The sequence below is a fragment of the Podarcis filfolensis genome (genome assembly GCF_964270895.1).
Source record: "Podarcis filfolensis genome assembly, chromosome: 6".
NCBI lineage: Eukaryota > Metazoa > Chordata > Lepidosauria > Squamata > Lacertidae > Podarcis > Podarcis filfolensis.
Genome location: NC_139609.1, coordinates 94,997,225 through 95,024,863, shown reverse-complemented (window position 1 = coordinate 95,024,863; position 27,639 = coordinate 94,997,225). Strand labels below are relative to the sequence as shown.

At 44.4% G+C, this 27,639-nt stretch overlaps 1 protein-coding gene across 2 annotated transcripts in view; it reads left to right on the top strand.

Annotated features, from left to right (window-relative positions):
• The window catches only part of CSNK2A1 (casein kinase 2 alpha 1), a 47,621-nt gene that overhangs the window by 8,441 nt on the left and 11,541 nt on the right, over nt 1-27,639 (top strand). The window contains exons 2-7 of one of the 2 annotated variants that reach the window (XM_083618994.1): nt 393-434; nt 18,012-18,222; nt 18,821-18,932; nt 22,680-22,781; nt 24,477-24,527; nt 25,745-25,804. In XM_083618994.1, the coding sequence (XP_083475120.1) occupies nt 18,122-18,222; nt 18,821-18,932; nt 22,680-22,781; nt 24,477-24,527; nt 25,745-25,804 (426 nt within the window). In that variant the 5' untranslated portion in view covers nt 393-434; nt 18,012-18,121. The remainder of the gene's footprint in view (nt 1-392; nt 435-18,011; nt 18,223-18,820; nt 18,933-22,679; nt 22,782-24,476; nt 24,528-25,744; nt 25,805-27,639) is intronic. The other variant, XM_083618993.1, reaches the window with a different exon arrangement.

Genomic DNA, 27,639 nt, shown 5'->3' with positions numbered 1-27,639 from the left:
AAGACGAGCATATATCTCTCTCCCCCCGCCATATCCCATCCCATGCTGTGCTTGAGACATAGCACCCTGCCCCTTGGGAAAAGGAGGTTCTGATGCCAAAACCTGTTGAGCTGTGATCCTCAGGGTTTGCGCGACTCCCTTCTACATCACTGCTTTATACATGGTTTGAGACCTGGTTGTCTTGAAGGATCACCCAGCCCAACATAAATTTGCTTGTTGGTTTGAGATGGTCTTTTCAGGTCCTTCTCCTGGCGCCTTGCTGTTTAAAGGCCAGGGCTGTTCATCCCTCCATTCTCCAAGGCTTTTAATGTTCCATAGTCAGTTCTGCTGCTTTAAGATCTTATTAACGATTTTGCTGCTGTTTTTCACAATGCTCTCTCTTGTTCACCTAGGTTTTGTTTGTGAGCCATCCTGAAAATGCCTTAAATTATAAGGTAGGGGAAATTGTTCTTTAAAAAACGAACTTTAGAGTACGGTAGTATTTAGGAACTAGAACTTCTGTGAATCACCTTTACAATGAGCCATTGAAGAGTTTGACAGACCAGTTGATCCAGCTTAAGTTGTGGGTGGGCTAGTTAGAAGCAGATATATTTTTCAGAGGAATGGACAGCAGGATTCCAGTGCCAGCCAAGGCAATGGATCAGGCTGCTTCTCAACTGATGGAAAGGGAGAAGTTGTTTCCCCTTCTCGTATAATACTTTGATCTCTGGGCCGTCCAGTGAAGCTGAATGTTGGACAGACAAAATAAAAGACAGATAAAGTAGCGCATAAACTCTGGAATTAGCATCCACAAAAAGTAGCAGTGGCCACCAACCAGTGTTAGAAACTGATATATAAACTGGGCACCAAATGGCTCCTTTAACCAGGGGTTACAGTCGCCAAAAAGGAATGCCTAGTTGCCATTTGGGGGCCAGAAAGCTTTGGAGTCGTATTTTTCAATATGACTATTTGGTTCCTGAAATTCATTCTGATGCTGCAGATAAAATACTGCATTTACTCGAGTCTAATGCACCATCAAATTGAATGCACACCTCAATCTTCAGAACCTTGAAACCAAAAAAAGTATTTGATGGTGAATGTCAATATGCCATTGATTCTAATGCACACCTTAATTTTCGCAACGTAATTTGGCCAAAAAAGGTGCACATTAGATTTGAGTAAATATGGTATAACAGAATTCTACAGGATGTGTGGATAGGGTGTGAAAACAGTCAAGATCCAAGGATCCCCAAGCATGCACCTCTAGATGGTAGAGATGTTAGGTGCCATCCTGTAACCCAGGCATCTTCACTTGATCACAAGTGGCCAATAGCCAGGTGCAAAATGCGCCTGCTGATATCCTCCCCTTAGCTGGCTCGTGCCTTTTCCTTTCCATAAAACTTACACGATGCAGTCCACTCATTTCTAGTTCCTGCCAGTGTACCTTGGGGCTTGACTCTCCAGACCAGACATAAGAATCAATTCATCGGGCCATTTTGGAGAGAAAACCCTGCTTAACTGTGCTGCAGGCAGCTTTCCTCAAGTCAGGGCAAAGCCTTGTGTTTAAGCGTTAGTCTCACAGCCATGGGCAACAAGGAATTGCATGCATGTTGAGTGAAGGAAAAGGAGGGATCAAGTACTCTGTCCCTCCCCTTAGAAGCACGTGAACTATTAGAGGAGAGAAACTCCCTTGTTTGCAACCGTGTAGGAACGCTGAAGGTTGTTGCAGGAGAATCAGAGCTCTCTGTTTTTGCTTCTGCCAGCCCCCAGCAGGCTAGCACAGATGCTGGCAGGTTAGTAAGTTTTGTGGACTTTTTAAAAAAATACAAGGATGCTTTTAGATGGAGCTTTTTTTCTTCCAGTAGCACTGGAAGAAGAAAAGAAAAAATTTTGTTTTGTTTTGACTATGGCAGACTATATTTTTTTTGTTTTGACTATGGCAGACCAACACGGCTACCTATCTGTAATTTAGATGGAGCTGTGAGGGAGTGATATTAGGATATCTTCCCAAGGAACAACTTTTCTCTCTTCTCTGTTTGGGAGCACAGCCTTTCTGGGATGTTCCAGGGTCAGCAGGTGCTTTCAAATGTGGCAATGTCCCACCCTCCAGAGGTTATCCAGTTTCATCAGCACCACCCAGCTCCCAGGCTTCCTGGCAATTGCGGCCTCCCAGGGATCCTACTTGCCAATATGCTAATACTCTGACTTTGTTTCATGGCCCTGGGCTTGTTTGCACTAGCACGGCAGAGAGAGGAGGCTTCCAGATTGTACATTTCACTCTGTTTCTAGTGCCAGGCTGCTAAAGCGGTTGTGCTTAATTTTGAAAACGAGCTGATTGAGCACCAGTTTCGCTTTTAAGGACTGGAAAAATCCTGTTTGTTTGGGTGACTAAAACTTTGGTGCTGTTACCTAGGAATTCTGAATAGTTCTTCAGCCTTGGTTTCCTGCTCAGGATATTGGCTCACTCAGGGTAATGCTACAAGATTTAGAATAAAAGGTTCAATGAAGAAATTGCTATATTGCTGGGAAATCACGGGAGAGTTATTTCATCAGCTGAATTTTCCAGCTTAGTAGCGTTAGAGCCAAGCCCCTGGCGCTGGCCACCAAAGCTGGCAAAGTATTTACCAGGAGACTTGTTTTTTTCCTTTCTCCGAGCCAACTTGGGGTTGGGACAAGAGGGTCAAACACAGCATTAAAAGGAACCCCCTGGAGTGCATTCTGAGCCAGAGGGACAAGGAAATTGCTCTTCTTCCGCCCTTCCAATCTGCTTTGGCAGTTGCATGTTAAGGCTGAGGGGAGGAAAAGACCAGGTGTCTGACTGGAAGGAGGAAGATATGGGGATGAGGAGCAGCACAGCAGCGGCTCAGGCCGGCATTTGAGGAAAGAGAAGCTGTGACGCCTTGGGTAGCAGTGTTGGCTGCCTTGCTCAGGGCTGGGAGCCGTCTCAGTAAGAGCTCGGCTTGAAAGGCAAATCTACACAAAAGAACTTTTGAGAACTGGTGATTGTGTATCAAGGAAGGGAAGGATTGGTCAGTAGAGAGCTGGAAAGCAGGAGAGTCATTCACTGTGATCTCTTAGGACAGGGGTCGGCAAGGCTTACCGGGCATGGGCTGGATCACTCCCGCGGAGATCCTCCGTGGGCTGGGCCAGCACAGCGCGACGCTGGAAATCGCGCCTGCGCATGTCTGCGGCACTGGAAATCGCTTCTGCACATGCCAAGACACCGGAAATCATGCCTGCGCAGAAGTGATTTTAGGCGTCTGGGCATGTGCAGACGTGATTTCCGGCACTGCGGACATGCACAGACGCGATTTTCGGCATTTGGGCATGCACTGAAGCGATTTCTGGAACTGCAGAAGAGAGTCCCTGCACTGCGCCGGTTTAGCACAGCGCACAGGGACTCGCCGGGCGGGCAGCTCGGTTCAGCGGTGGCTCATGGGCCAGTTAAGCGACCCTCATGGGCTACTTCCAGCCCATGGGCCTTAGGTTGCCGAGCTCTGTCTTAGGAGAATCCTTGTTTTGATTTGGGGGTGCTTGGATATCGTGCTGCACCTCTCCCATAAAACTCCGACTCCACAAATATTAGGCTGGAGAGAACAAGCCTAACAGCTGTATGTTCTAAGAGGAGAAGCTGAAAGGCGAAGATTCTTTTCTGGCTTCAACAGGAGCGGACAGATTCATGGAGGAGAGGGCTCTTGAAGGCGGCTAGGCATTATGGCTCTGCTGTGCCTCCACAGTTGGACGCAGCAATACTTCTGAATACCAGTTGCTGGAACCTGCAGGAGGGCCGAGAGCTCTTGTGCTAGAATTCTTCTTGTAGGCATCCTGCAGGCATCTGGTTCGGCCACTGTGAGAACAGGATCCTGGACTGGGTGGGCCATTGGCCTGATCCAGCAGGCTTTAATGTTCCCTCCTTCCCTGGCTCAGCTAGAGAAGCCTCATTGCCAGCAGTCAGTGAGTAAAAGACTGGCTCCGAGGCACAGCTCTTCAAGCGCTGTGATGGCATCAGTAAGGGGGCCAGAACAGTTTCTTCACTGGGAATGCTTTACTGTGCAATTTATACAGTCTTATCTCCAGCTATCTCCCTTCTGCAGAGTTTGCCCTGTGTGAGAAGGACCACAGTCTCCCTCCCCGACCCCTGCTGTTTCCATGGGTGTAAATATTCAGTATGGATCTGTCCCAAGGTCAGGTGGGGGGGGCATAGCACTTAACTGTTGTCACCATGTAGATACCCCTCAAATCTAAGGCAAGCTGTGATGCATGATGTGCCCTAGCTAGCGTTATCTGCAAACAAATGGAGAAGGTGTGGTTAGGGTGGGGAACACAGTGATATCTTCTGGTCCAGAGGATTTCAAGATTTGCCAGTAGCTGTTCTGTCATGAGTGCTTCAGATATGGAGTGGGAGCTGTGAATGCCTCCCTTCTCTTCAGTTTTATGATTTTGCTCCCTTGAAATTAAAAAAAGTAAGGTGGTGGAGCAATGGACTAGAAAGGGAATAAACACTTAATTTCTAAATTTGTGGCCAGAGTAAAAAGGAGGCAATGGGATAGTAATAATAATAATAAAATAATAATTTATTACTTATACCCTGCCCATCTGGCTGGGTTTCCCCAGCCACTCTGGGCGGCTTCCAACAAAAGATTAAAAATGCATTAAAACATCAGTCATTAAAAACTTCCCTAAACAGGGCTGCCTTCGGTTGTCTTCTAAATGTCAGATAGTTGTTTATTTCCTTGACATCTGATGGGAGGGCGTTCCACAGGTTGGGTACCACCACTAAGAAGGCCCTCTGCCTGGTTCCCTGTAGCTTCACTTCTCACAGTGAGGGAACCGCCAGAAAGCCCTCGGCGCTGGACCTCAGTGTCCGTCTTGAACGATGGGCGTGGAGACGCTCCTTCAGGGATGCTTCTCTGTGTGATGACTGTTCTGAGTTTGCAAGACCAGTACGAGTGCTCCATACTGAAAGCTGCGTGAGGTTTGGAAATGGCTAAGCCCCCAAGGTCAACTATCTTAGCAAAGAATGTGAAGAAACATGGGGAAGGGGTTTTCTTTTCACAAAGGGGGAAGCCCAGCAAGTGGCAGGTTGAGGGCGATGACAGCAAAGGAAGAGGCAATTGTTTGTGTTTCAGTGTAACTGATGCACACTTACCCTTGGCGGCAGGGGAACTTTGGCATTCTGAGCTCTCGTTTTAGTCCTCTGTTCTGCACATCCCAAATGTTCTAGGTCTAATAGTTTCGGAACTGGCCTTGACAGCGTGTGGGCAAAGCCTCTGATTAGGATTTCCATAGAATTGGGGAATTGTAGAGTTAGAAGGGACCCAAAGGGCTCAGCACTTCAGTTGCTTGCCTTGTTGTTCCCACCCAGCCTACCTCGCAGGGTTATTGGGAAGATAAAAGGGAGGAAGAACCAGCTTTGACCCCCATTTTAGGCGAAATCTTGACTCATTTATATGTCTGGGCCTTTGGGGCTTAATTGGGCTTAGGCTCCAGAGTGGGATTATTAGCTACTGCTTTTTTAATACTGAGTCGGCATTTTAAATGCTTTTATGAAAATTGTATTGCTTTATGTTGTCAGCTGCCCTTTGATCCCCTATGGAAGGAAATGGGGGATTTGAAGAAGATGTAATAGATGTGCCCTGACATGAGCAGGTTGGAGGAAAGCGGGGGCGGGGGGAGGGATATAATGCAATAAGGATAAATTTTGCAAAATAATCAAACAATTGCAAAATTGCTGAACTTATACTGGTCATAGAATTTGGTTTATCTTGGTTCAGAAGTCATTATTATTATTTTAGAGAGATGTAGAAGCAGTGCCGAGTGGAATTGGAGTAAATTATATCCAAATGGTGTTGGTGTCAGAAAATTGGGGTTCCCAAGCACTGGAAGGTTTTGACAACCTTTTCAGTCTCTCAGCCATTTTGATATTTACGGAGCATGAATATTTCATTTCAGCTGCTTAAGTGGAAGCTATTGGGTCCAAAGTTCAGATGGAGTTGGACTGGATTGGAGAGTGTCATGATCTAGAAATGTTTTGATTGCAACTGTAACTTGACGCAGCCCGGGAACTTTTAAGAGAAGGTGTGCGGAACAGTTTCTTTCCAGGTTGTATTACAATTTAAATTTTAGCATCTGAAAATACATGGATTGGGTTGTGTCTTTCGTTTTTTGTGTAGTGACTTTTATTGGCCCCAAACTGAAATATTATTAGCCTTTCAAGGTTTGCTTTGAATTGATCTTACAATATGTTTTGATAAATGCTGGAAGCCACCCAGAGTGGCTGGGGAAACCCAGCCAGATGGGCAGGGTATAAATAATAAAATTATTATTATTATTATTATTATTATTATTATTATTATTATTATTATTATATTATTTACAGAAAAGGTTTCTGTGCTTCATCTATTCAAAGCCAACCTTTGACACACCTAATGGATTGATTTAAATAAAGGACAGTTTTAAGTCAAGCTTGTACTTGCAGATGCTCAGTAAGAAAAGGACATATTTATAGCATGATATCCTTAAAACATTCTTATCGTACCTAGAAGGGCATTAACTATATCATTCAGTAACACACCATATTTTTACTAATTTAATAAATGGTGCACAGCACGCTTACTATTGCAAAACATAACATTCACTTGCCCATGATTTATGTCAAGCTGTATTATATCTCATTCGCGGGGGCCTAACTTCAGGCAATGACCTAAGCCAACGTTTCCCAAACTTTGACTCTCCAGCTGTTTTTGGACTACAACTCCCACCATCCCTAGCTAGCAAGAGTGGTCAGGGATGATGGGAGTTGTAGTCCAACAACAGCTGAAGACCTAAGTTTGGGAAATCCCTCTAAGCCCTTTGGACTCTTCCCCAGCCGCACCCACTTCTGGGCCTTGTTTTGCATCCTCTTGGTGTGTTTTCATCTACCTGCAATGTGTGCTTGAGCTGCGGCATTGCCTCTTGCTTCCTTGGATGGAGGGCAGAGAGGTTACATGTGTCGAAATTGGTCCAGTGTACAAAGGCAAAATTTGCCTTCTTTGCTCCTCCCAGTTTTGCCTCTGGCCCCAGCCTCTGAATGTTGTCCTTCAAGTTGAAAGAGGTTCCCCATCGCTAATCCAACTAGAGAGGTTAATTGCACAAAAAGAGAGAGGGACCTGGTTCACACATCACATTCAAACACAGTGGGCACTATCCAGCTAACTAGTTCCACCAGCCCAAATATTTCTATTTGCACTATGGAATGCCCCCCACTTTGCTCCGGAGGGTTTGGAAAACCTGCTCCTTCCCCCAAAACAGATTTTGGGGGCTTACAGGGGGAGGAAGTTCTGTTGCACAAGTGGAAATACTTACTCTGATGAAACGTGTTAGTTGGGGTACCCCCCAGCGAGAACAAACTGGTTTAGTGTGCATGAGCAGTGTGCTTGTGCAGATACAGCGGGTTCTTCATTCCTCACTGCCTCACACTTGTGGGGAACAAGTCTGATCCGAACCTGAGCTTATGGCTTGTTTCCTCCAAACAAGCAATAAGCCAAGAACACACTTTGCTTCTGCTCATGCTTTAAACAGTGATGAACAAACCATAAGCCCAGGTTAAGCCAGACAGTGCCTGGTTTCCCTGAAGCAGGAACGGGGAAGAACGAAGAGCCTTTAGTTGCAGCAACCTGCTACTCATTCACATTAAAGCAGGGTTAATAAACTACAGTTTAATGTGGCATTCCAAACAGGCTGCGCGCACACACGTATATTGTACCTTTATTTCAAAACATGGATTTCTGTTCATCCCTCTCTGTCTATTTGCAGAAGCAGAGCAAGGCAATTTGCCGGCCGGCCGAAATGCCCAGGTTCTTGTAGAAACAAGTAGTTAGTAAGCAGAGCAGCGTTTCTCCCATTAAACGGGAAATAAATGTTCATGTTTGGTCATAAATATTTATTATCTGAGTGCTGAACAAATTTCCAAGCTTTTGGTAGAGTCTGCTGGTAATACAAAGAGAGTACATGACTGCAGATGAGCTCAGTGATTCTGGAGAAATAGGTGGTGGCCTCTCCCAAGGCCGGTGATAATTAGTGATTGCAAACTCCATTTGGCCTGACTTGGAATTGGGCTTGGCAAAATATTAGATGGGAAATTACATAGTGGTTTCTCCCCCCCTCCCAACTCAGTTCTACGATCCAGGCCCTGTTGGAGTTCTGATGATACAACCACCCCCTTCCCTTTCCACTCTTGCTAGCAAGGATTGGGATGGAGAGCAGAAATTAACATATATGAGTACAGTTGTGCTGGTAGAGCAATTAATTCAGAGAGATAGCAAAGGTTCCATGTTCTGTGGAGTTGCTGAGTCATCCAGATGTTTTCCTTGCTGGCAAGAGATGCTCTGCAGGTGTTTCTTAGCTCTTGTGCTGTCTTCAAAGGATGGTCTAAATGCAGCTCCATAACAATCTAGGTTACCCTTGTATTGAGTGTAGAGGACAATAATTACAACTCTAGACTATATCCAGTCAAAAAATAGAGGTAGGGCCCTTACCCAGCTGTGTTTGCTGAAACTTTGCAAGTCCTAGACAGATGCCTGGATCTTCTTCTTCTTCTTCGGCGATCACTCGTAGCTGAGTAAGATTGTCTTCCATAAACACAGCTTTAACAATGAGTCCGTAAGTGACTGTGGAGGCCAATTCTGGATCCACGCATCCTTCCACAGTGCGGACATTGGTTTCTGGGCGGGAGTTGATCACGGTGTGGATTTGTCAAGTGTGCCTTCCTCTTAGCACGTTTCTCCCTTGCGCCCTGAGTTCGAGTCTCTTCAAAGCGCATGACACCTTTGGTAAAGGCTGTTCTCCAACTGGAGCGCTCACAGGCCATTGTTCCCCAGATATAGTGGTGGGCTGGATGAGGGCCAATAAGTTGAATTAATTCTGATAAGAGACAGGTCCTCTGGATGACCGCACTGATTGGCGGAATTGGCCGATCTACCATTCTGCATTTGCAAGAACTCGACAGTTCAGTGTGGCAGCGCCTGCACTTTGGAACTCCCTGCCTATTGATATCAGACAGGGGCCTTCACTGTACATTTTTCAGTGCCTGTTGGAAACATTCTGGTTTAGAAAAGCCTACCCAGATGCTTAAAAAGTTGAGGCAATATTTATCTGTTTCAGTATTTTAATTTTTGTATGTTTTAAAGTATGGCTGTCCTGTTTTCTTGTGTGTGTGTTTTTTTGTAAATCACTTTGAGGTGGTTTGTTTGTTTGCTTGTTTTGCAATAGAGCGGTGGATAATTATTATGGAACAAATAAATACATGAGTAGTTCCCAGCTGAGAACTAAGTAAATTGCTTATTCTGGGGTGGGGGTGATTGCACTCACTATTAAAGAACAGGCGTATAGTTGGTGGTGCTCCTAAAACCAGCACTCACCTTGGAGGCTTAAGAGGCTTCTGCTACTAAAAATTTCTTTTATCGGCTACGAATATTTCTGAGTAATAAGAGCTTTGCCGCTGTGGTGCAAGCACTGGTAACCTGGAATCAGCGTTCAAAATTTGCCAGGCACATTTTGCACCTGACTTATCGGCCACTTGCGACCAAGCGAAGATGCCCAGGTGCCAGGATGGTACCTAACGTCTCCACCATTTGGAGGTGTGTGCCTGGGGATCCTGGATCTTGACTGTTTTCACACATTAGCAACACATCCTGTAGAATTCTAGCCGTTGTCTTTTATCTGCACCGTCAGAATGAATTTCAGGAAGCAAAAAGTTGTGTTGAGGAATACGATCTTCGAGCCGTCTGGCACCAAAATGGCAAGTAGGTATTTTGTTTTTGCGACTGTAACCTTGGTTTAAGGAGCCATTTGGTGCCTAGCTTATAGTATATATCTGAGTTTCTAACACTGCCTTGAATTGGATTGCTGTAATGCGCTTTATGTGGGGCTGCCCGTGAAACTGGCTTGGAAACCTCAGCTAGCGCAAAACTCTGTAGCTAGGCTGTAGTCAAGAGTGGCCTCATACAAGTATGTAACACCAGTCCTGAAAGAAAAACATTGCCAACAAGCCATCAAAAGCATCCTTCAAGGTACTTGTGTTGGTTTGTAAATCCATATGCAGCTTAAAACTTACAAAATTATATCGAGGAATGAGTTTAGGGTGCTATTTTCTGTTATCATCATTGCAGATTTAAACGATGACTGCGACTCTCTCGCTTTTGGCAAGGAGAAACATTTTCCAATTTATTGGCCTTAATTGGGCGCCCAGGCCATGTTGCTTCTGGAACTGGGAATTTGTTAAACTTTTAATCGTGTTTGTTTTGCTAGAGTAAATAGCAGATGTTTGTCTGCAGGGTTGGTTTGGGATCAAATTCCCCTCAGCCTTTGAGAGAGAGAGAAAGAAAGAATAGGAGATAAAGGGCAGAAAATCAAAACAAACACATTACCTCCAGGGGAACACCAGTTAACCTGACACTGGCAGGGAGTCTCGCTGGAGTCGCTGGAGTCGTCTTACTGAGGTTGCTCTCCCTCTTTGGCATCTTGAACATTGCAAAGGAACCCTGAGACGTCTACTGTCCAGGGAGTCTGTTATCCAAACTAACAAACAGGGCACCCTTGGGGGGCAGGGAATGCATTTCTCAGCATTACTGTATGTTCCTGCTTTTGCCAAGTTCAAAGTGCCGGAATGAATTACAATCTGAACCAGGGGAGAACTTTGGAGATGAGCGGTGCTCAGATCCTTCCAGGCAGCAATATCCCATCCGCAACCACCCTAAAACTGACCCAACTTGCTGTGTTGCTATCAGAATGACAATATAATGCACATGAGGCAGACTGAATGCTGAAAAGCGTATAAATGCTGCTATTACGCATTTCTTGATTTAGATTGCATCAGCAAATAGAGAAGTTGTTGCTGTTTGTGTGGAGTGTGGCTCTTAATATTGTAGAAGTGGGAGGTTCAGATCACGTGTAGCAAACGTGTAGCAAATGGAGAAGTGGGAGGTTCAGATCACGTGTAGCAAACCTAGTGTGATGCTATATTTACAACTTTGAAGGGCAGTTAGGGGTTCCATACTTCAGATTTGTAGTTCAGAGCAAAATGATACATTAAATGTGTATTTGTATGTATGTGCCTTTTGAAAAATTGCCATGGTGGTCTCTAACCCAAATAAGGACCACAGGTGTGTGTGGGGGGGAATTAAAACCACCTGTTCTCTAAAGTGGCTATTTTCCCCTGGAGGGAAGCTGCAATTGCAGTTTTTTGAAGAAGAAAAAACCACACCATGTAAATGCTCATTTCACATAATGTGTAGTTTGGCTCTCAGTCCCATTGCCATTATGCTACATTAACTCTCATAAGGACCATGCAAGAAGATACCACCCCTCAGCTTAAAAGGGGAACGTTCCCTGGGATCATGTGGGGTCAAACCTTTGCAGAATTACACACTGTCTCCATATGCCTGTGCTAGTGGTTAAATGTGTGTCTTTATCCTCGCATGGGGTAGTGTTATACTTGGGTGGTTGCCATCGCTGGGAGATACAAAGGAAGGAATGCTCAGCAAACATCTTTGCTTGTGTACCATCTGTCTGCTTTCAGCCACATGACATGACGAAAAAGATTCCACGCTAGAGCTTTCGTTTCTTTCAGTAGCGTGATTCACCCACTTTCTTCCACAGACCAACATTCTTTCCTCTTTGTAGATAGAGCCAATATGGATGGAGCTTTAGAATTCATCTCTGACAGTGAAATCTTTTGGGTGAAAAAGAAATCAATATGTCTTTCTCCTCTCCCCACCCCTTCCAGCAAGTCTGTCAGGTGTATCTGGGTATTGTTTTTGTTGGATATTATGGTATGGTTTTTTAAGTTTTTATATTGTAAACTGCCCTGGGATTTCTGGATGAAGGATGGTATATAAAGTTAAATAATAATAAAAAACTGCATTAATTTCATGTGACAATTTCTGGAGTTAAGACCTTGAGTCTAGGAATTGCCTGAAACTTTCACAAGATGCGCACTGCAATCTCATGTGTGTTTGTTTCAGAAGTGGATCTTTACCCTAAGAAACTAAGGGGGGAGATTTTTTTTTTAATGGCAAGGGCTGCCCTTTGAATCCAGTGGAACAAATGCGTAGGTTTGAAAAGCTAGCCACCAAGGGTGACTATGAGTTATGTGCTCACAACCTGCTGCCTGATGAAAGCATGATGTGCAAGATCCCCTCTCCTGAGTTTGTTGTGTGTTGTAGCAATCTCAGAGGGGAAACTTGCTTTTGTCTAGATGGGAGAGTGAACAGCCCTTCTGCTTTCCTGAGTTCCAGAGGTCTTTGGGCAGGATTGGGGTCATCTTCCCTCTGTGCACCAGGATTCGCGACCACTGTTGCAGCAGCAGTCGTCCTTTCACTTTCGAGCACATGCTGTGCTTTGGAGATGCTGAAAAGCGAAGGACACAATACGAATTCTTGCTGCTTTTAAGTGTCTACAGATCCCAGTGCAAAGTGGCCTCCCATCTCTTTGGGAAGAATCGAGCAAAGTAATTTCACCTGTACCAGGGAAAGAGAAGACCACATGCTGCTGCTTCTAATCCCCTCTAGTAGGATGTGGATCATTAGTAGAGTACCCATCCCAATATGCTAATATTTGGGGGGAGGGATTGGTGATGGCACACCAGAAGAGGGATGCTAAGGTCATGGCACATTATTTAGTTTAAGAGGCTGACCCAATTTTGAAAAAGGCAATTCCATGCTAAGAATCATCAGGAAAGGAATCGAAAATAAAATTGCCAGCATTGAAGCAGGTTATGCAAATCTGTGGGGCACCACATTTTGAATACTCTGTACAGTTCTGGTTGCTACTAGAAGGGTATTGTAGAACTAAGAAAATGGCAGCCCAATGATCACGTGGCTGAAACGACTCCTCTGTTTGGAGCTATTTATTTGGGGGGAGGAAGCAGATAAGGGGGATGTGCTAGAGTTGTATACATTTAATGCTTGATGTGCAGAATGTGAACAAGGGAGAAGCTTTTCTCTCACACATATTTCTGGATCCCAGGGCCATCCAGTGAATCTGAATGGTAAGAGATTCAGGGCTGCTGCACCATGCTGAACATGCGGAAACTCCTTTGCCTCTCTTGGGAGGGATACCTTTGTGTGTCTGGGGAAACATGAAAAGCAGTGTTTGTATGAAATGCCCCAGACATAGTGAACACGGAAATCGCCAGCAGACCGATGTCCCTGTAGAATGATCCGCTACCTCTAGAAAAGCGATTTGAAGGCCAGAAATAGTTGTTGTGGAAGGAAAACTTGGACATTCAGCAAATGCTTATTGCAAGGCTTCCATGGAAGTGTGTCATGTCTGTGAGCAACGTATGTATTATAATCCCATTGTTTTAGGGTGTTGTTTTTAGGTATGACTCTCTAGACCAGGGGTCAGCAATGCGCAGACCGTGGGCTGGATGCAGCCCACAAAGACCGTTTTACCAGCCCACGAGTGGCGCCGAAAATTACATCTGCGCATGTCCAGGCGCCGGAAGTCGCTTCTGCACAGACGCGATTTTCGGTGTCTGGGCATGCAAAGAAGCAATTTTCGGCATCGCGCTGTGCCAGTCCGGCCCACAGACGATCTCTGTGGGAGTGATCCGGCCCATGGCGGGTAAACCTTGCCGACCCCTGCTCTAGACCATGCTTCTATCCAGATACAATTTGAAGGGTTAGCATTAGGCTCACCTAGGGTGTCTATTGCAGTTATGGGTCCCCATAGGCAGTGTGATAGCTAGTGATGTTAAATTCTGGAGAATATTCTGGAGAATATTCTCAATTAATGAGAATATTAGAAAAATTGCATTTAAGGGACTTCCGGGTTAGCGCGAACGGCTAATGGCGGATTCCCTCCGAGCTCCGGAGGGAATCGGCTCTTCAGGAGCGGGGTCTTGCCGCTGCGGCGACGCGGGGACCCTTAGAAATCACAGGCGCGGAAGCCTGTGAACTTGGTGACTCGGCGGGCACCATTTGCGCCCCCCCGACCCGTGAAGAAGCCTTTTTAAAGGCTTTGGAACGGGGGAGGCGGTGAGTGGCGCGGTGCTGAGAGTCGACTGCTTCTCCTGGGGAGTGAAGCCGCGAGCCATGGTCGGAGGGCGCTGACTTCTACCTGTGAACAATCGGACCCTAAAAGTAACAACCTGTGAGTAGTACGGAAATTGGACTTTTTAAGGAAATTTCTTTGGAATTTGGCACGATCGGGGAAGGTGCAAACAGGAAGTCCGCCTGTCCGCCTTGTAAAAGATCTAAAGCAAGGACTAGTTAACTAAGGTCGAGAGAATTGTCTTTTCGATAAAAGATATCAATTTCACGATTTGGCGATATAAGTATAAGAAATTGTGCTGGAGGATAAGAGTTAATTTTGAGAGTTGAAGTTCCAACCCCCCCGGACCCGGGAGTGATCTGCGAGAGAGCCTGCTGAGGAGACATAGAGAAGTTTGACAGCTGTCAAATTTAGCTGTCAAAAAGGAAAAAGAGAACTTTGTTTCTGCTGTCTCTGCTGGATACAGTTGCTGCAACTTGGTTATATTTTGTTGAAAATAAGTAAGAACTGATACAAATTAACCTGACTTTTGGATTTTAACTGGAAAGAATACTAAGTTACTAAATCCCTCTAGAGGAGGATTTGGGACACTACAAGAATGGCTGGAAAAGGGAAAATTCAGGCTGGGCTGGACAGAATATTTGTTCTCCTGGGAAAGTTACAAGGCCAAATTGAGGTTTTGTCTACAAATGTAACAACCTTGAGTTTAAAAGTAAATAACATTACGGAACTTGATAAGGACTTGACTCAGGAAGCCCATGCAGCTGGACAAAAAGAGGACTTTGAGAATTCTGAAAGTGTGGAGAAAGAGATATATGTTGTTCCTGAGGAGAAGGAAGGAGGAGCTGTAACCTTGCAAATGACAAAGGAGAGCCAGAGGCCTGACATCATGCCCAAAAAGGGAAACAAGAAATCAAACCAAAGGCCTGACAGGATGATTACAAAGGAAAATAAGTACTGGATGATGAAATTCTGGTTTAAATTGGTGAAGGAAGAATGGAGAGATTCCTTTGTGTGGAGACCTGAAGATCTATGGATTACAAACCTGATTAAAGTGGAAGCTGGAGTCTTGGTAACAATTGGACTTTTGGACCTTGCTTTTAAGTATGGAGGTCTGGCTGGAAGAAATTTGGACTTTATTGAGACAGAGCTCCTCCGAAATTTGGAGTTTAATATTAAGGACTATCAAAAAAACCGGCAGAGAGGAACTGAGAGAGAATTAAGAGCCTCGGACGTGAGATCTCCAGGCTGATAGAAGATTAAGACTGGACATTTGTTGGGGATTGAAACCGGGAAAGGGGGTGGTGGGGTTTGAGAATCCAAAGGGTGTATAATTATGATCTGTCTTTTTTTTTTTTGTCTGGTTACTAATATGAAAATTGGGAAATTCGTGGAATGGAATCAGGGTCGACTTTAGGAAAAAGATTTGTGTATTGAGGTACAAATATTGATGTTTATAAGTTAAAATAAGTTTAAAAAAATGAATTAAATATAAAAAGGTTAAAAATTGGGGATAAGAACTTGTTGAACAAACAACTTGAATTGGAATGCAAGAAGGGGAAGTGTGGGGAAGTCTGGAAAATATGGTAATGAAAATATGGAACTGTAAATTTTATGTGTTTTTAAATTTTTCCTTTTTTATTTTTTTTATTTTTTGTTTTTTTTTTATTTCTTTTGTATTGAATTTGAAAATCCTAATAAATATTTCATTAAAAAAAAAGAAAAATTGGGAAAATGTATAAAACAGGAAATAAGAACTGCTGGAAGTGTAAAATCAAAGAAGGTAATTTTTTCCATATGTGGTGGACATGCGACGAAATGAAGAAATATTGGGAACTTATCTATAATGAGTTAAAAAAAATATTTAAATATACATTTCCCAAAAGACCAGAGGCCTTCCTACTAGGTATAATTGGGGACGAAATCAAAAAAGAAGATAAGACATTATTCCAGTATGCCACAGCTGCCGCTAGAATATTAATTGCCCAAAATTGGAAAAATCCAAACACCCCAGCAATTAGAGATTGGCAAACAAAATTATTTGAATTTGTTGAACTAGCAAAAATGACACAAAAAATTAGAAACCAAAAAAATACAAAGTTCATTAACGACTGGAATAAATTTATGATATATATTGAAGGGAATTATAGAAACCTAAAAACTAAAGCAGGTTCGATATAGATCTTATGATGTGTAAATCAGTAATAATTATTAGCTGCAGGAGAAAGAAATTATTTATACTAAGAAGCCTGAAATCGGGAGGGATGGAGGTCAATAGGTGTGTAGGGGACTGGTTTAAGCATTTGAAGATATGAAGATTTAAGTGTGAAGATAAAGAACTGTATTGGAATCTGATGTTATTCTTATGTTATGATTGGACACCCATTTATTTATTTTTTGTCTTTTTTTTGTAATTGTTGATTTGGTTTGTCTTTTGGTTATTTAAGTGAAACTCAATAAAAAGAAACTAAAAAAGAAAAAAAAAGAAAAATTGCATTTAAAATAGGAGAGTATTCATTTCAATGCGTTGAAAATGATATAATTTGTTAATATATGTGTTTATTTATGGGTAAAGTTGTTCAGATGGCAGCCAAAAAATGGGGCAATGCTGAAGTTGATTGACAGTGTGGATGGGATCATGGGAGTGGGAGGAGTCTAGAAAACTCTTTCTTATTGGTTAGCAGGTCAGCACTGTTGACATATAGGGAAACTTATTGTTTAGTAAAGGAACCACAGTGAAAATATATAAGCACAAGCCTACTTGTCACTTGCAAGTAACATGTTAAAAAGTAAAACATGTTTTATAGTTAAAATTAAACCATTCTAAGGTGATGGCACCAGTAATTGTCATGTTAAGGTTTGGTATAAGGAAACTCAGTAGTTAAATCATATTTTATTCTTCCATTAGAATATGTACATGTTATAGGACAAGTAAAAAAATACAATTGGCATGTTAAGGTTTGATACAAGTAAATTCAGTAATAGGCTATCTTGTGCTTCTAATAGCTCTAACACTTAATAACTGTTTTGGTGACTAAAACACTGCTTGATAAACAAAACTATATGCATACATATAAAAGAAAAGCCATTAACATTAAATATATTATCATTATATGATATTATATTCCGGTATGTCAACCTCTGGTAAATGGCATCTTGTACCATTGAATGGCCCTGCAGCCAGTTACCGGCACTAAATAAAAATATAGAAACATCAACTGTTTAAATCAAGGGCACCTCATGTGCTGTTACACATAATTGTATAGGCCTAGGTACTTTAAGTGTGTAAAGCATTAAAGCAATTTCTGTAAAAAACAACAACACTGTATGGTCAAGGGTACAGAATTGCTTAGAATAAGATCACACAAAAATAGGGGGGAAAGGCTATTACATATAGTTGAAATACATACGAATTCAAGTATTCATCAAATTAAATGAATAGCATTTTAAAAACTTTTAAAAAAAATGTTTTCTGTAGCTGACATTTCAGAACTGCCAATGGTGAATGACACAATACGCAGTAATGTAACTGAATAAAAAAAAAAAACCCAACAACATTATTTATTACTTACAGTGGCAATATCACAGCTTGACTTATTGTTTACTACATTTTTTAATGTGGGTTGTAAAACTGGTTCTTACATTAGAATTTATAGTTTGCGGAGAATATTCTCCGGAGAATTTTCTAGCAGAGAATATTCTCATTCTCGAGAATTTTCTAGCAGAGAATATTCTCATTCTCGAGAATGTTCTCCGGAGAATATTCTCACCTCAAATCACTAGTGATAGCATTGATCTCACCCTGAAAAAGAGAAGCGGTTGAGAGGCTTGCCGCCAAGCAGTTAAAATGTTACTTGGCATTTGGACTGAATTCACGCCTGGGAGAAGCAGCCGTGCCATTCTCCACCCCACCCCACCCCAGGGATCCGTGCAAACTACCTTGTTAACAGTCTCAATGTGTTGCCTCATTTTAACAATAGTTCGCTTTGTGTCCACAGTTGGAAAATTCTGAGTTCTGCCTGAGGCCCACCACCACGATTTGCACTGAAATTGGAAGCGGCGTGAACACCAGATCCTTAAGCTAGCTCGGCCTGCCAATCTGTCCACAATGTCAGGACCTGTGCCAAGCAGGGCCAGAGTCTACACAGATGTAAATACACACAGACCACGAGAATACTGGGATTATGAGTCGCACGTTGTTGAATGGGGGTAAGTGCCCACATTAGTTTACTGGTCATGTGCGGCCCGTGTTGGGTTTGGGGGATTGGCACTGGTTCCTTCCGTATTTGCAAAGTGCTGTTTGTTTCAGTAGATGTAACCTAGTGCTATTCCCCACATTTTGTTGTGGGGAGGAGAACTCGGGAATTCTCTTGTTAGGGGAAAAAGGAAATCTGTAGAGAGAGGGGCTACTTAGCTCTTCAAAGGAGAGTCTGTTGCTCAGTGGTGGAGTACAAACTTATCACATTAAGTTCCTGGCATTTCTGTTAAAAGGATAATTGGAGATGAACATCTGCCTGAGACTTTGGAGAATTGTTGAGCAGCTGGTACTGGTCTAGGCTGGCCAGTGCTGTGACTCTGTTCCAAGTTGCTTTGTTGTTAAAATAGCATTTTATTATTCTTGCACCATCAATCTGTATGGAGCACTGCAGAGTAATATCTTCATATTTGTCCTTACAGGGGAGTGAGGGGGGCGGACCTCTAGAAACATTCTCTAATGTGTCCACCTTTGTGAATAATCTGATGACACGTTTTGAAATAGTGATTTTGGAGTAGTGCATAATGGATTTTGTTGGCTTTGTCTTTACAGTAATCAAGATGACTACCAACTAGTCCGGAAATTGGGCCGGGGCAAATACAGTGAAGTCTTCGAAGCCATCAACATCACAAATAATGAAAAAGTAGTTGTTAAAATCCTGAAGGTGAGCCTCTAATGTTTTGGTGGCTGCTGCTGCAAGCAGAAATATTTTTGTGCAGTACATCCGAGTTGGTTCTTGATAAGGGGTAAAGGGGACCCCTGACCAGGTCCAGTCACGGATGACTCTGGGGTTGCAGCGCTCATCTCGCTTTATTGGCCAAGGGAGCCGGCGTACAGCCCCCGGGTCATGTGGCCAGCATGACTAAGCCGCTTCTGGCGAACCAGAGCAGCGCACGGAAACGCCATTTACCTTCCCGCTGGAGTGGTACCTATTTATCTACTTGCACTTTGTGCTTTCGAACTGCTAGGTTGGCAGGAGCAGGGAGCGAACAACGGGAGCTCACCCCGTTGCAAGGATTTGAACCACTGACCTTCTGATCGGCAAGCCCTAGACTCTGTGGTTTAACCCACAGCGCCACCCGTGTCCCACTTGATAATGGGTAGCCACTTGTAAAGGACGTAGAGTTCATATTTTTGAGGGACGTGTTACAGCCAGTTTGCAAGACCTTGAGTCATTTGACTGTTGAGGGCAGGTTTCTAAATGTTGTATTGTGATGGGTGGGGTGGCACTTTAATGACTGGCCTCTGCCCTGACACATTAGTGTGGGTCGCCATTAGCAGCCCCATATTCCCCAACATTTTCTGCAACTGTCATATGGATGTACCCTGGGTGTATGGTGGAATGACTGATGTGATTTTATACTGTAAACCAGCCTGTGATCCTCAGATGAAGGGCAGTATATAAATTTAATAAATAAATTGAAGTGAAGTGAAGTGAAAAACCCCTTGCCCAGTTGATAAGATTTTAAAGCTGCTCTACATTTATAGGATATATGAAAGGTGTACAGAATTAAGAATATACACATAATATAGAGCATAAAACACTACAACATAGAAGCCAACAAGAATTAGAATAGCCTAATTTAAGAAGGCATGGGAGAAAGGAATTAAATAGTCTCGTGCTTAGGGGTGCAAGCTTTCAAGTGGGTGGTTTTGAGAGATTTAAGGGAAATAGGGGGAAGTTGGAATTAATTTGGAAAATGTTCCGAAAATGCTCAGAATAGTTAAGAGAACATAAGCAGCAGATGGGCTTCTGGCAAAGCAAATGTTTCAACTGGACTGAAAATACAACAACACTCTAGTATTTTCAACAGTAGTTGAAAACCCCTCTATCTCCCTCTGGAGAATAACAAGTTGTTAAAGTCTCCGCTCCTTAGGTTGACACCAAATGGCCGTTTAGAGCTGCTTGCATAAAGCCCAGCTTTCTCTAAAGTAGAGGCAGTAATGAGCTTTCTGAATGTTAATGATGCCCTGGCCTTACTCGTCCTCTGCAAATGCTCACCATCTGGTTTTGAGTGGCTTTCTTAGCGGCAGATGTTGGCTTTCTGTAGCCATTGTTCTCTTTGGCTAGTAGAACTTCGCTTGCAACTTCACACTGGAATTTCCCTCCGGTTGGTGGTTCCCAGCCTCTCAGAGAAGTTTTAGACATGATCTGGAAGCTGCTTGAAACATAATCTGGCAAACGGCACATCATCGCCTGCGGTGCTGCTGAATCCTAAAATTCCTCTCCCTTCTTGCAGGTTTCAAGTGCTTTCTAGGGTTCCACCTGGAAGGTGGCGTGTTTGTGTGTGTGCTAAATGACTGCGAAGGAGTGGGGAGGGGGAGATGCTACTCACTGTGTGTGCTGAGAATGGGATAAAAAGCAACAGATTTAAACCTTGAGGAGATGCACGTTAAACTTTAGGATAAAGCAGAGCAGGAAATCTCCTTTTAGACTGCTGACAATTTACTGTATTTTTCGCCCTATAGGACGCACTTTTTCCCCTCCAAAAATGAAGGGGAAATGTGTGTGCGTTCTATGGGGCGAATGCAGGCTTTCGCTGAAGCCTCTCCAGGCTTCAGGAGAGCCGCAGCGCCAGCCCCACAAGGTCGGGGGACAGCGGGGAGGCGGAACGCCGCCATCCCGCTGTCTCCCGATGTGGTTTGGAGGCTGACGGCGGGGAGACGCGTGCTTCTCCCCGCCGCCAGCCCCGCAAGCTCCGGGGACAGTGGGGAGGCGCAGCGCGTCTTCCCGCTGTCCGCGGACCTGGTCTGCAGGCGGGCGGCGGGGAGAAGAGCGCTTCTCCCCGCAAGCTCCGGGGACAGCTGGCCCCACAAGCACCTGGTGGGGGAAATAATTTTTTTCCCCTTTATTTCCCCCCCAAAAAACTTGGTGCGTCCTATGGGCTGGTGCATCCTATGGGGCGAAAAATACGGTATATCCCTATTTGTGTGAGCTTGATCAATAAAATTGGAGTAGGTAGCGCAAGCTGACTCAAAATAGGCACACAGGCCTAAAATCGCAAAACATTTCAAGCAGCAAATTTGGGGTGTGTGTGCTTGAGCCTGGGCAGCCCTGATTTCATGCCGCCAGTAACTACAATGATGGGTTAGCACAAGAATGGAATAAAGTCGCCTTGCGTCTCTCTGATGAAGCTTAGGTTTTGACCAAGGTTAAGGCAGATGGTGAAACAGGTGGCTCGGCTTAGCTTCCCCCAGACACGACAGCTGCCTCGGCAAGAGGTTCGACGTTCACCACTTGGTCGACCAAGCCGCTACAAGCACTCATGGTTTACATGCAATATCTTGTAAGTGGCTGAGATGGCCTGTTTTAGTGAGAAGGACAGAGAAGAGCTAGAAATGAGCAAACAAGGCAGGCAGGTGAGTATCCCATGTTCTTATGCAGAAAGCTTCATGCAAGCTTTCAGTGAACTCCGAACTTTCCAGATGTTTGGGACTCCAAACCCAACGGCTGCGCTGGCTGGGGCTAATGGGAGTTCCTGTCCAAAACATCTGGAGGGCACCAGGCTGGGGAAGCCTTGAACTATTTGGGCTCCTGAGTATTTATTACATGGTTCGTTAATTACGAGTTGGAGGATAGCAATTAAGTCTTATTCACCAGGATCCAAAGAGTCTCTTTAGATGTTCTCAAGGGCTTGGGGCTTAGCATGTTTTTCTTCATAACCTCAGCCTTCCACGCAATATTCCAAACTGTTTTTCAGTTTCCCCTTTATTTATGAACTGTTTTGTCATGCAACAGGTGTGTGTGCGTGTTCTGCAGTTTTGAGAGAAACAAGCCCAGATCCCCTAAGATGTGGTTCTTTGTGGCCCAGCCATTGAAATTAAAGGTGGCATTTCTTCTTCACATGCTGCCCAGCTTAGTATATGGGTTCATGCGATGTTGCAATGGCTGCTGGGCCATTCAGAAAGCATTGGGCAAATACGTGAAAGCCCTTATTTAGGGCTACTAGCTGTGGGAGGTGGAAATGACGGTAATCTCAATACTGAACTTCCTGGTGTTGAATGAGATGGTCATCTTATGCTGCTTGTGAACTTCCTGGCTTGCCTCATTCATTCCATTCAGATCAGATGCTAGGAGCTGATTGAAGTATTCATCTGGCCTGGTATAGTAATCCATGGTGTGTGTGCATAAGATAAACACACACACACACACACACACACACACACTTACACACTTTAACCCACATTTTCAGGTGCGACACAGGCTTCCAAGTTGCAGTCAGCAGTTTAAAATGAAAATTGGGTAGGAACTCACAGCTAGATTGTTATTTGTAAAATTAAAAAGATCCAATAATAAAAACCAGGTGCAGCAGTACTTTCAAAGTTGCAGTGGGATTCTTTCCCTGCACTCCCACTGGCTTCACTTGGGCTTGAAATGTCGCCTTGGGTAAACGGGCTTTTCTCTCACCAGCCTGTGAAAAAGAAGAAAATCAAGCGTGAAATCAAAATCTTGGAGAATTTGCGAGGCGGCCCCAACATCATCACCCTTGCAGATATAGTGAAAGACCCTGTGGTGAGTAGCTCTGAGGTTCTGGAGCAGCTCCAGGACTGCGCGGTAAGCGGAGGGGAGAGAGGAAGCTGTGACAGTTGGTTCGTAAAAGGACTGGACAAACTCCGGGGAGAGACATCCGTCAGTGTTTAGGAGTCATCATAGCAGCCCAGTGGGACCTGCTTCTTCAGAGAGAGCCTGCCTTTGAGTGTCAGGTGCTGGAGACAAACAAGAGGTAGCTGCCATTTGCTGGAAACTGAATGCTAGACTGGACTGGGCCTTTGGACGAGTATTAAATTCAAAGTGCTGCTTTTGAGCTATAAAGCCTTAAGCGGCTCAGGACCCCAGTGCCTCAAGGACCGCCTCTTATCATGTGAACCTGCCCAGACCCTGCAATGATCATCTGAGTCCCTCCTTTGTGTGCCCTCTCCTCGAGAGGTGCGGAGGGTGGCAACACGAGAACAGGCCTTCTCTGCAGTGGCTCCCCATCTGTGGAATTCTCTCCCTAGGCAAGTTTGCCTGGCGCCTTCATTATACACCTTTAGGCACCAGGCAAAAACATTCCTCTTTAACCAAGGATTTGGGTGTTCCAACTTACATCCTATGCCCTTTAAAAAAAATAAATGGCAGGAAAGGGGGTTATTGGGTTGTTTTTGCTATTTATTTATTTATTTATTTATTTTACCTTGTATTTTTATGTTGTGAACTGCCCTGAGACCCTTCGTTATGACCCTTTGGCCCTCCAGAGGTCCATTGGACCTCAACAGTTGAGTCCTAACCACTTGGGCTAATAGACAGGGATGATGGAACTTGAGGGCCAGCAGCAATCGGAAGCACCACTTCCTCGCCTCCTTTCCGGTGGGATGCCGAGAAAGGTGTTCGGCTTCAGATGCCAGTAGGACAAGGCAGATAGATTGTCGAAGAACAGCTTCTTTGCTTGGGTCTCTGACACCGATGACTTTCTGTGCGTGTGTGTCTGGTGCTCAGCATTGGGGATGCAAGTGTGCAGTCAAGCTGTATATCTCGGCGTTTCTGGTTACGCGGTCCTTTTGTGGAAGGGAGGAGAGGTAATGCGCCCCTGCTTGAATAATCGTGTCTGCATTCACAGGAAATGTGGGCTGTGAAAGAGCTCTGGGGGGGCTGTGCTTTTAGTGGGTAAAAAGCCTGCCGAGTGGGCCAGCTTGTGAATTACAAACCCCCCTCTCCCAGTTTATCCACCTGACTGTGAGAAAGAGGTAGCAAATGCTTCACTGGAATGGGGCGGCAGGTTAAAAAGAGCACAGAATTGTGTACACGTATGAGCTGCTTTTGTCGTCCCAAGTAATGACACAGCAGGAGAACTCCTAGCACTTTATTAAATATAAAACATGTTGGCATTTCAGGCATCTATTGATCATAAGATGCAGCATTACCTCCGCACAGCCCCGCTCCCTGTTTGCTCTCTGGTTTTCCTCTAATCCTATTTTCGAATTGCTTAATCAGATCAGGCCTTCTAATCAGATTAGCTTCTCTCAGAGGAAGCTCCCCCTCCCTGCAGTTCCTTCTAGATTTTGTGGAAATGTGGGCTATTGCATTTGGTGTAACTGCAACTAGTCAGATGCTGAAAACCTCCTGCTAAGGATGGCGGAGAAGTGGGGACATGTATGTGTTGATAAGTATTAGGCCTATAAAGCAAGGAAGGTCCCAACATGATTGACTGTTTTGGTTTCCTTCTCCTAGTCTCGGACCCCAGCCTTGGTTTTCGAACATGTAAACAACACAGACTTTAAGGTACGGTTTGTCACTCAGCCTTTGGGGTTTTAGAGCATTTAAGGATGGATGCATGCCTGGTTTTGGGGATGCTGCAATAGTGAACGTCCTAGATCGGCAGAGGGTTCAACCCAAATGACCTTTTGAGGTCCCGCCCAATTCTGATTTTAATGAAAAGGAAATTAAAAATGTAAGTCATTTTTGGTAAAGTGCGATCAAGTTACCCAAGGCCAATTACTTCCACCGGATAAAAAGTTTGTTTATTCCAGCAGATAACAGTAACACCCCCATGTTCAGTCTACAAAAGGCACTTGGCATTTCATTCATTTATTTTACTGTGTGTCTGTCTCTGCCTTCCTGCCAGGAAGCTCAGGGCAGCACAGGTAGTTATCCCCCTCCCTTCCTCCATTTTTATATTCCCAGCAACCCTGTGAGCTAGGTTAGGAACTCTGTTGTTCCTCTAGAGCAGGGATGTCTTAACAGGTCAATCACAATCTACTGGTAGATCCCTGCAAGGTTTTGGTAGATCGCAGTCGATCGCTGGCTCTCTTTCCTCAGTGTTGGTAAAATAGAATCTGGCCCCCTGTCCCCTCAATCTCAAGTTAAAAAGCTCAACAACTTTGACCTGAACCTCTTAGAAAACAAAAACAAACAAACCCAAAAATGGGATTTTCCTCCCTAAAAAAAGCTCAACAGTTTTGCCCTGACCCTCCCGCAAAGGGGTAGATCACTGCAAGTTTCTTGTTCTGTGAGTAGATCGCAGTCTCTGAGGAGTTGGCCGTCCCTGATCTAGAACTAAGAGATGAACACAGCAAGCAGGTAGTTAGTGTGCATGCACGCAGGTGCACATGTGTTACTTACAGGTCCCCTCATTAGGGAGTAATGATTGGCTGCAGCTTTGTCCTGAGTGTACACTTGGTAGCTATCCAGGTTGGTCTCCACCAGTGCCTTTTTTCTAGAACAATAGGTGTCGGTACTCATCATGAAGTTGTTACAGTAAGTTAAAAGTACCTTTTAACAACAACGAAAAGAAGTGCTGGTACTGCACACCCTTGAATACCCCTTGGGAAAAAGCACTGGTCTCTGCATAATGTGTGACAGAGCCTCAATAATGTTCCCAAATACTGAATTACCCTCCTCATCACACGCCCCGTAATGGGTGACAAAAAACAAGCAAACCCCTAACCCCCATAATTTGTTGCTTGAAAAGTTAATTTTTTAACGTTGATGTCTTACAGCAATTATACCAAACGTTAACAGACTACGACATCCGGTTCTACATGTATGAAATCTTGAAGGTGAGTTTGCCTTTTCCCTTCCTGTTTGAGATGGGAGGTGAAGCATGAGGTTGGCTGAGAAATGGCAACCAACCGCCCTGAGGAGCTGAAGGATTTCTCTCTTCCGTTGGTTATTCTGAAGAATCTTTGTGCTCCAAACGTAACCTAACATTGCCCAGGCAGATCCTGCTTGCCTCGGAGCTGTCACTTGTTCCATCGATCCATTACCATCATTACCAGAAGTGCTATTAATATTTAGCACTGGTAATATTTAGCATGGATATTGGCGCCTGTTCTCGATGGCTGTCAGTACTTCGCTCCAAGTGCCATGTGGACTGTGCATGTGATTTATTAGAGCAGGGTTGCAGAGCGTAAGCCCAAGAGCCCTTTGAGGTCTTTGGTGCAGCCTATGGCATCCTCTTAACATGCACATGGTTGAAATCAGTGTTCAAAATTAGCTAGGCGCGTTTTGCGACTGGTGTAGGTCCATTTGTGATGACATGGAGATCTCTAGATGCCATTTTGTTCAGCAGACATCTCCGTCTGCCTCTGGCCCCTCCAGATTTCTTATGCAGGTAAGCAAAAGAGCTTATTCATTGCATTGACATCCCACCTTTTCCTCCAAGGAGTGCAAGATTTACCCCTGCTCCTCAGTTAATCCCTACAACGATCCTGTGAGGTAGGCGAAGAGGCTGCGACTGACTCCAAGGTCATCCAGCGAGCTTCATGATTGAGTGGGGATTTGAACCCTGATCTCCCAGGTCCTAGTCTGACACTCTTAACCTCTACACCACACCTGCCTTCCTAGAGTACTTCTGCCATGGTGCAGCGATATAAATTAAGTAGGCAGATCAATATGGGGAAAGCAAAATGCCACTTAGAGAAGGTTCTGAAATATAATCCTTGAAGGTTGAATTTGTTTTATTCTGGACTGTCTCAATGTTTTAATGTGTGGTAAACCACTTTGAGATTTTTCTTCAAGATATAAAGCGGTATAGAAATGAAATTGATGATGATGATGATAATAATAAACCCCACTGCAGTAAAATAATGCTGCCTAGACATTCCGTTGTGGCGAACATAACCTAGGTTTAAGGTGCCATTTGGCGATGAACTTAAATATCTGAGGTTCTAACGCTGATTGAAACCCCTTCCACTTTTTCCAGGCCCAGGACTCACTTTTAACTCAAGCATGCATTTGGGAACCCAGTTCTTAACCTTCTACCATATATTTGCAGGGTGGTGGTGCTCCTGTAGGCAAAACCTGCCTTGGATCAGGCCATGACCCACTAGCAGGTCCCAATCCCCAGCAGTTGAAGACCAGTGCCTTGGAGCTAGGAAGTTGATGCCTTACATATAGGGCAATGGGGCAGGCTTGGCAATAGATGCTGCTGAAGCTTTTGGCCTCTCCCAACATTCCCAGTTACTCAGGTGTGGGGAACCTGTGCTCATTGACATGTTGTTGGACTCCAACTCCCATAATCCCTGACCATTGCCCATGCATGGTGACTGGGGCTTCCGGCGGTTGTAATTTAACAGTGCCTGGAGGACCACATCTTCCCCACTCCTGCTTCACAGCACAGCTACCTACTGTAGCTTCCAGTAACGTGGCAATCTGAGAGGCTTTCAATAGGAAGGAGGGCTAACTTTCATACAATCCTACCTGCCCACTCCAGTCAGCCTCTGCAGCCTTATTTAGCATCCCACCTGCGTCACAAGCATTTCTGGTTGGAACTTGAGACCTTTTCTGTTTTGTGGTGTTGTAAGTTGTGCAACTCCCTCTTGAGGGAGGTTTAATTAGCTCCCTTCCTTTTCAACCAGCTATTGGGAACTCTTCATCTGACATTCCCTTGTGA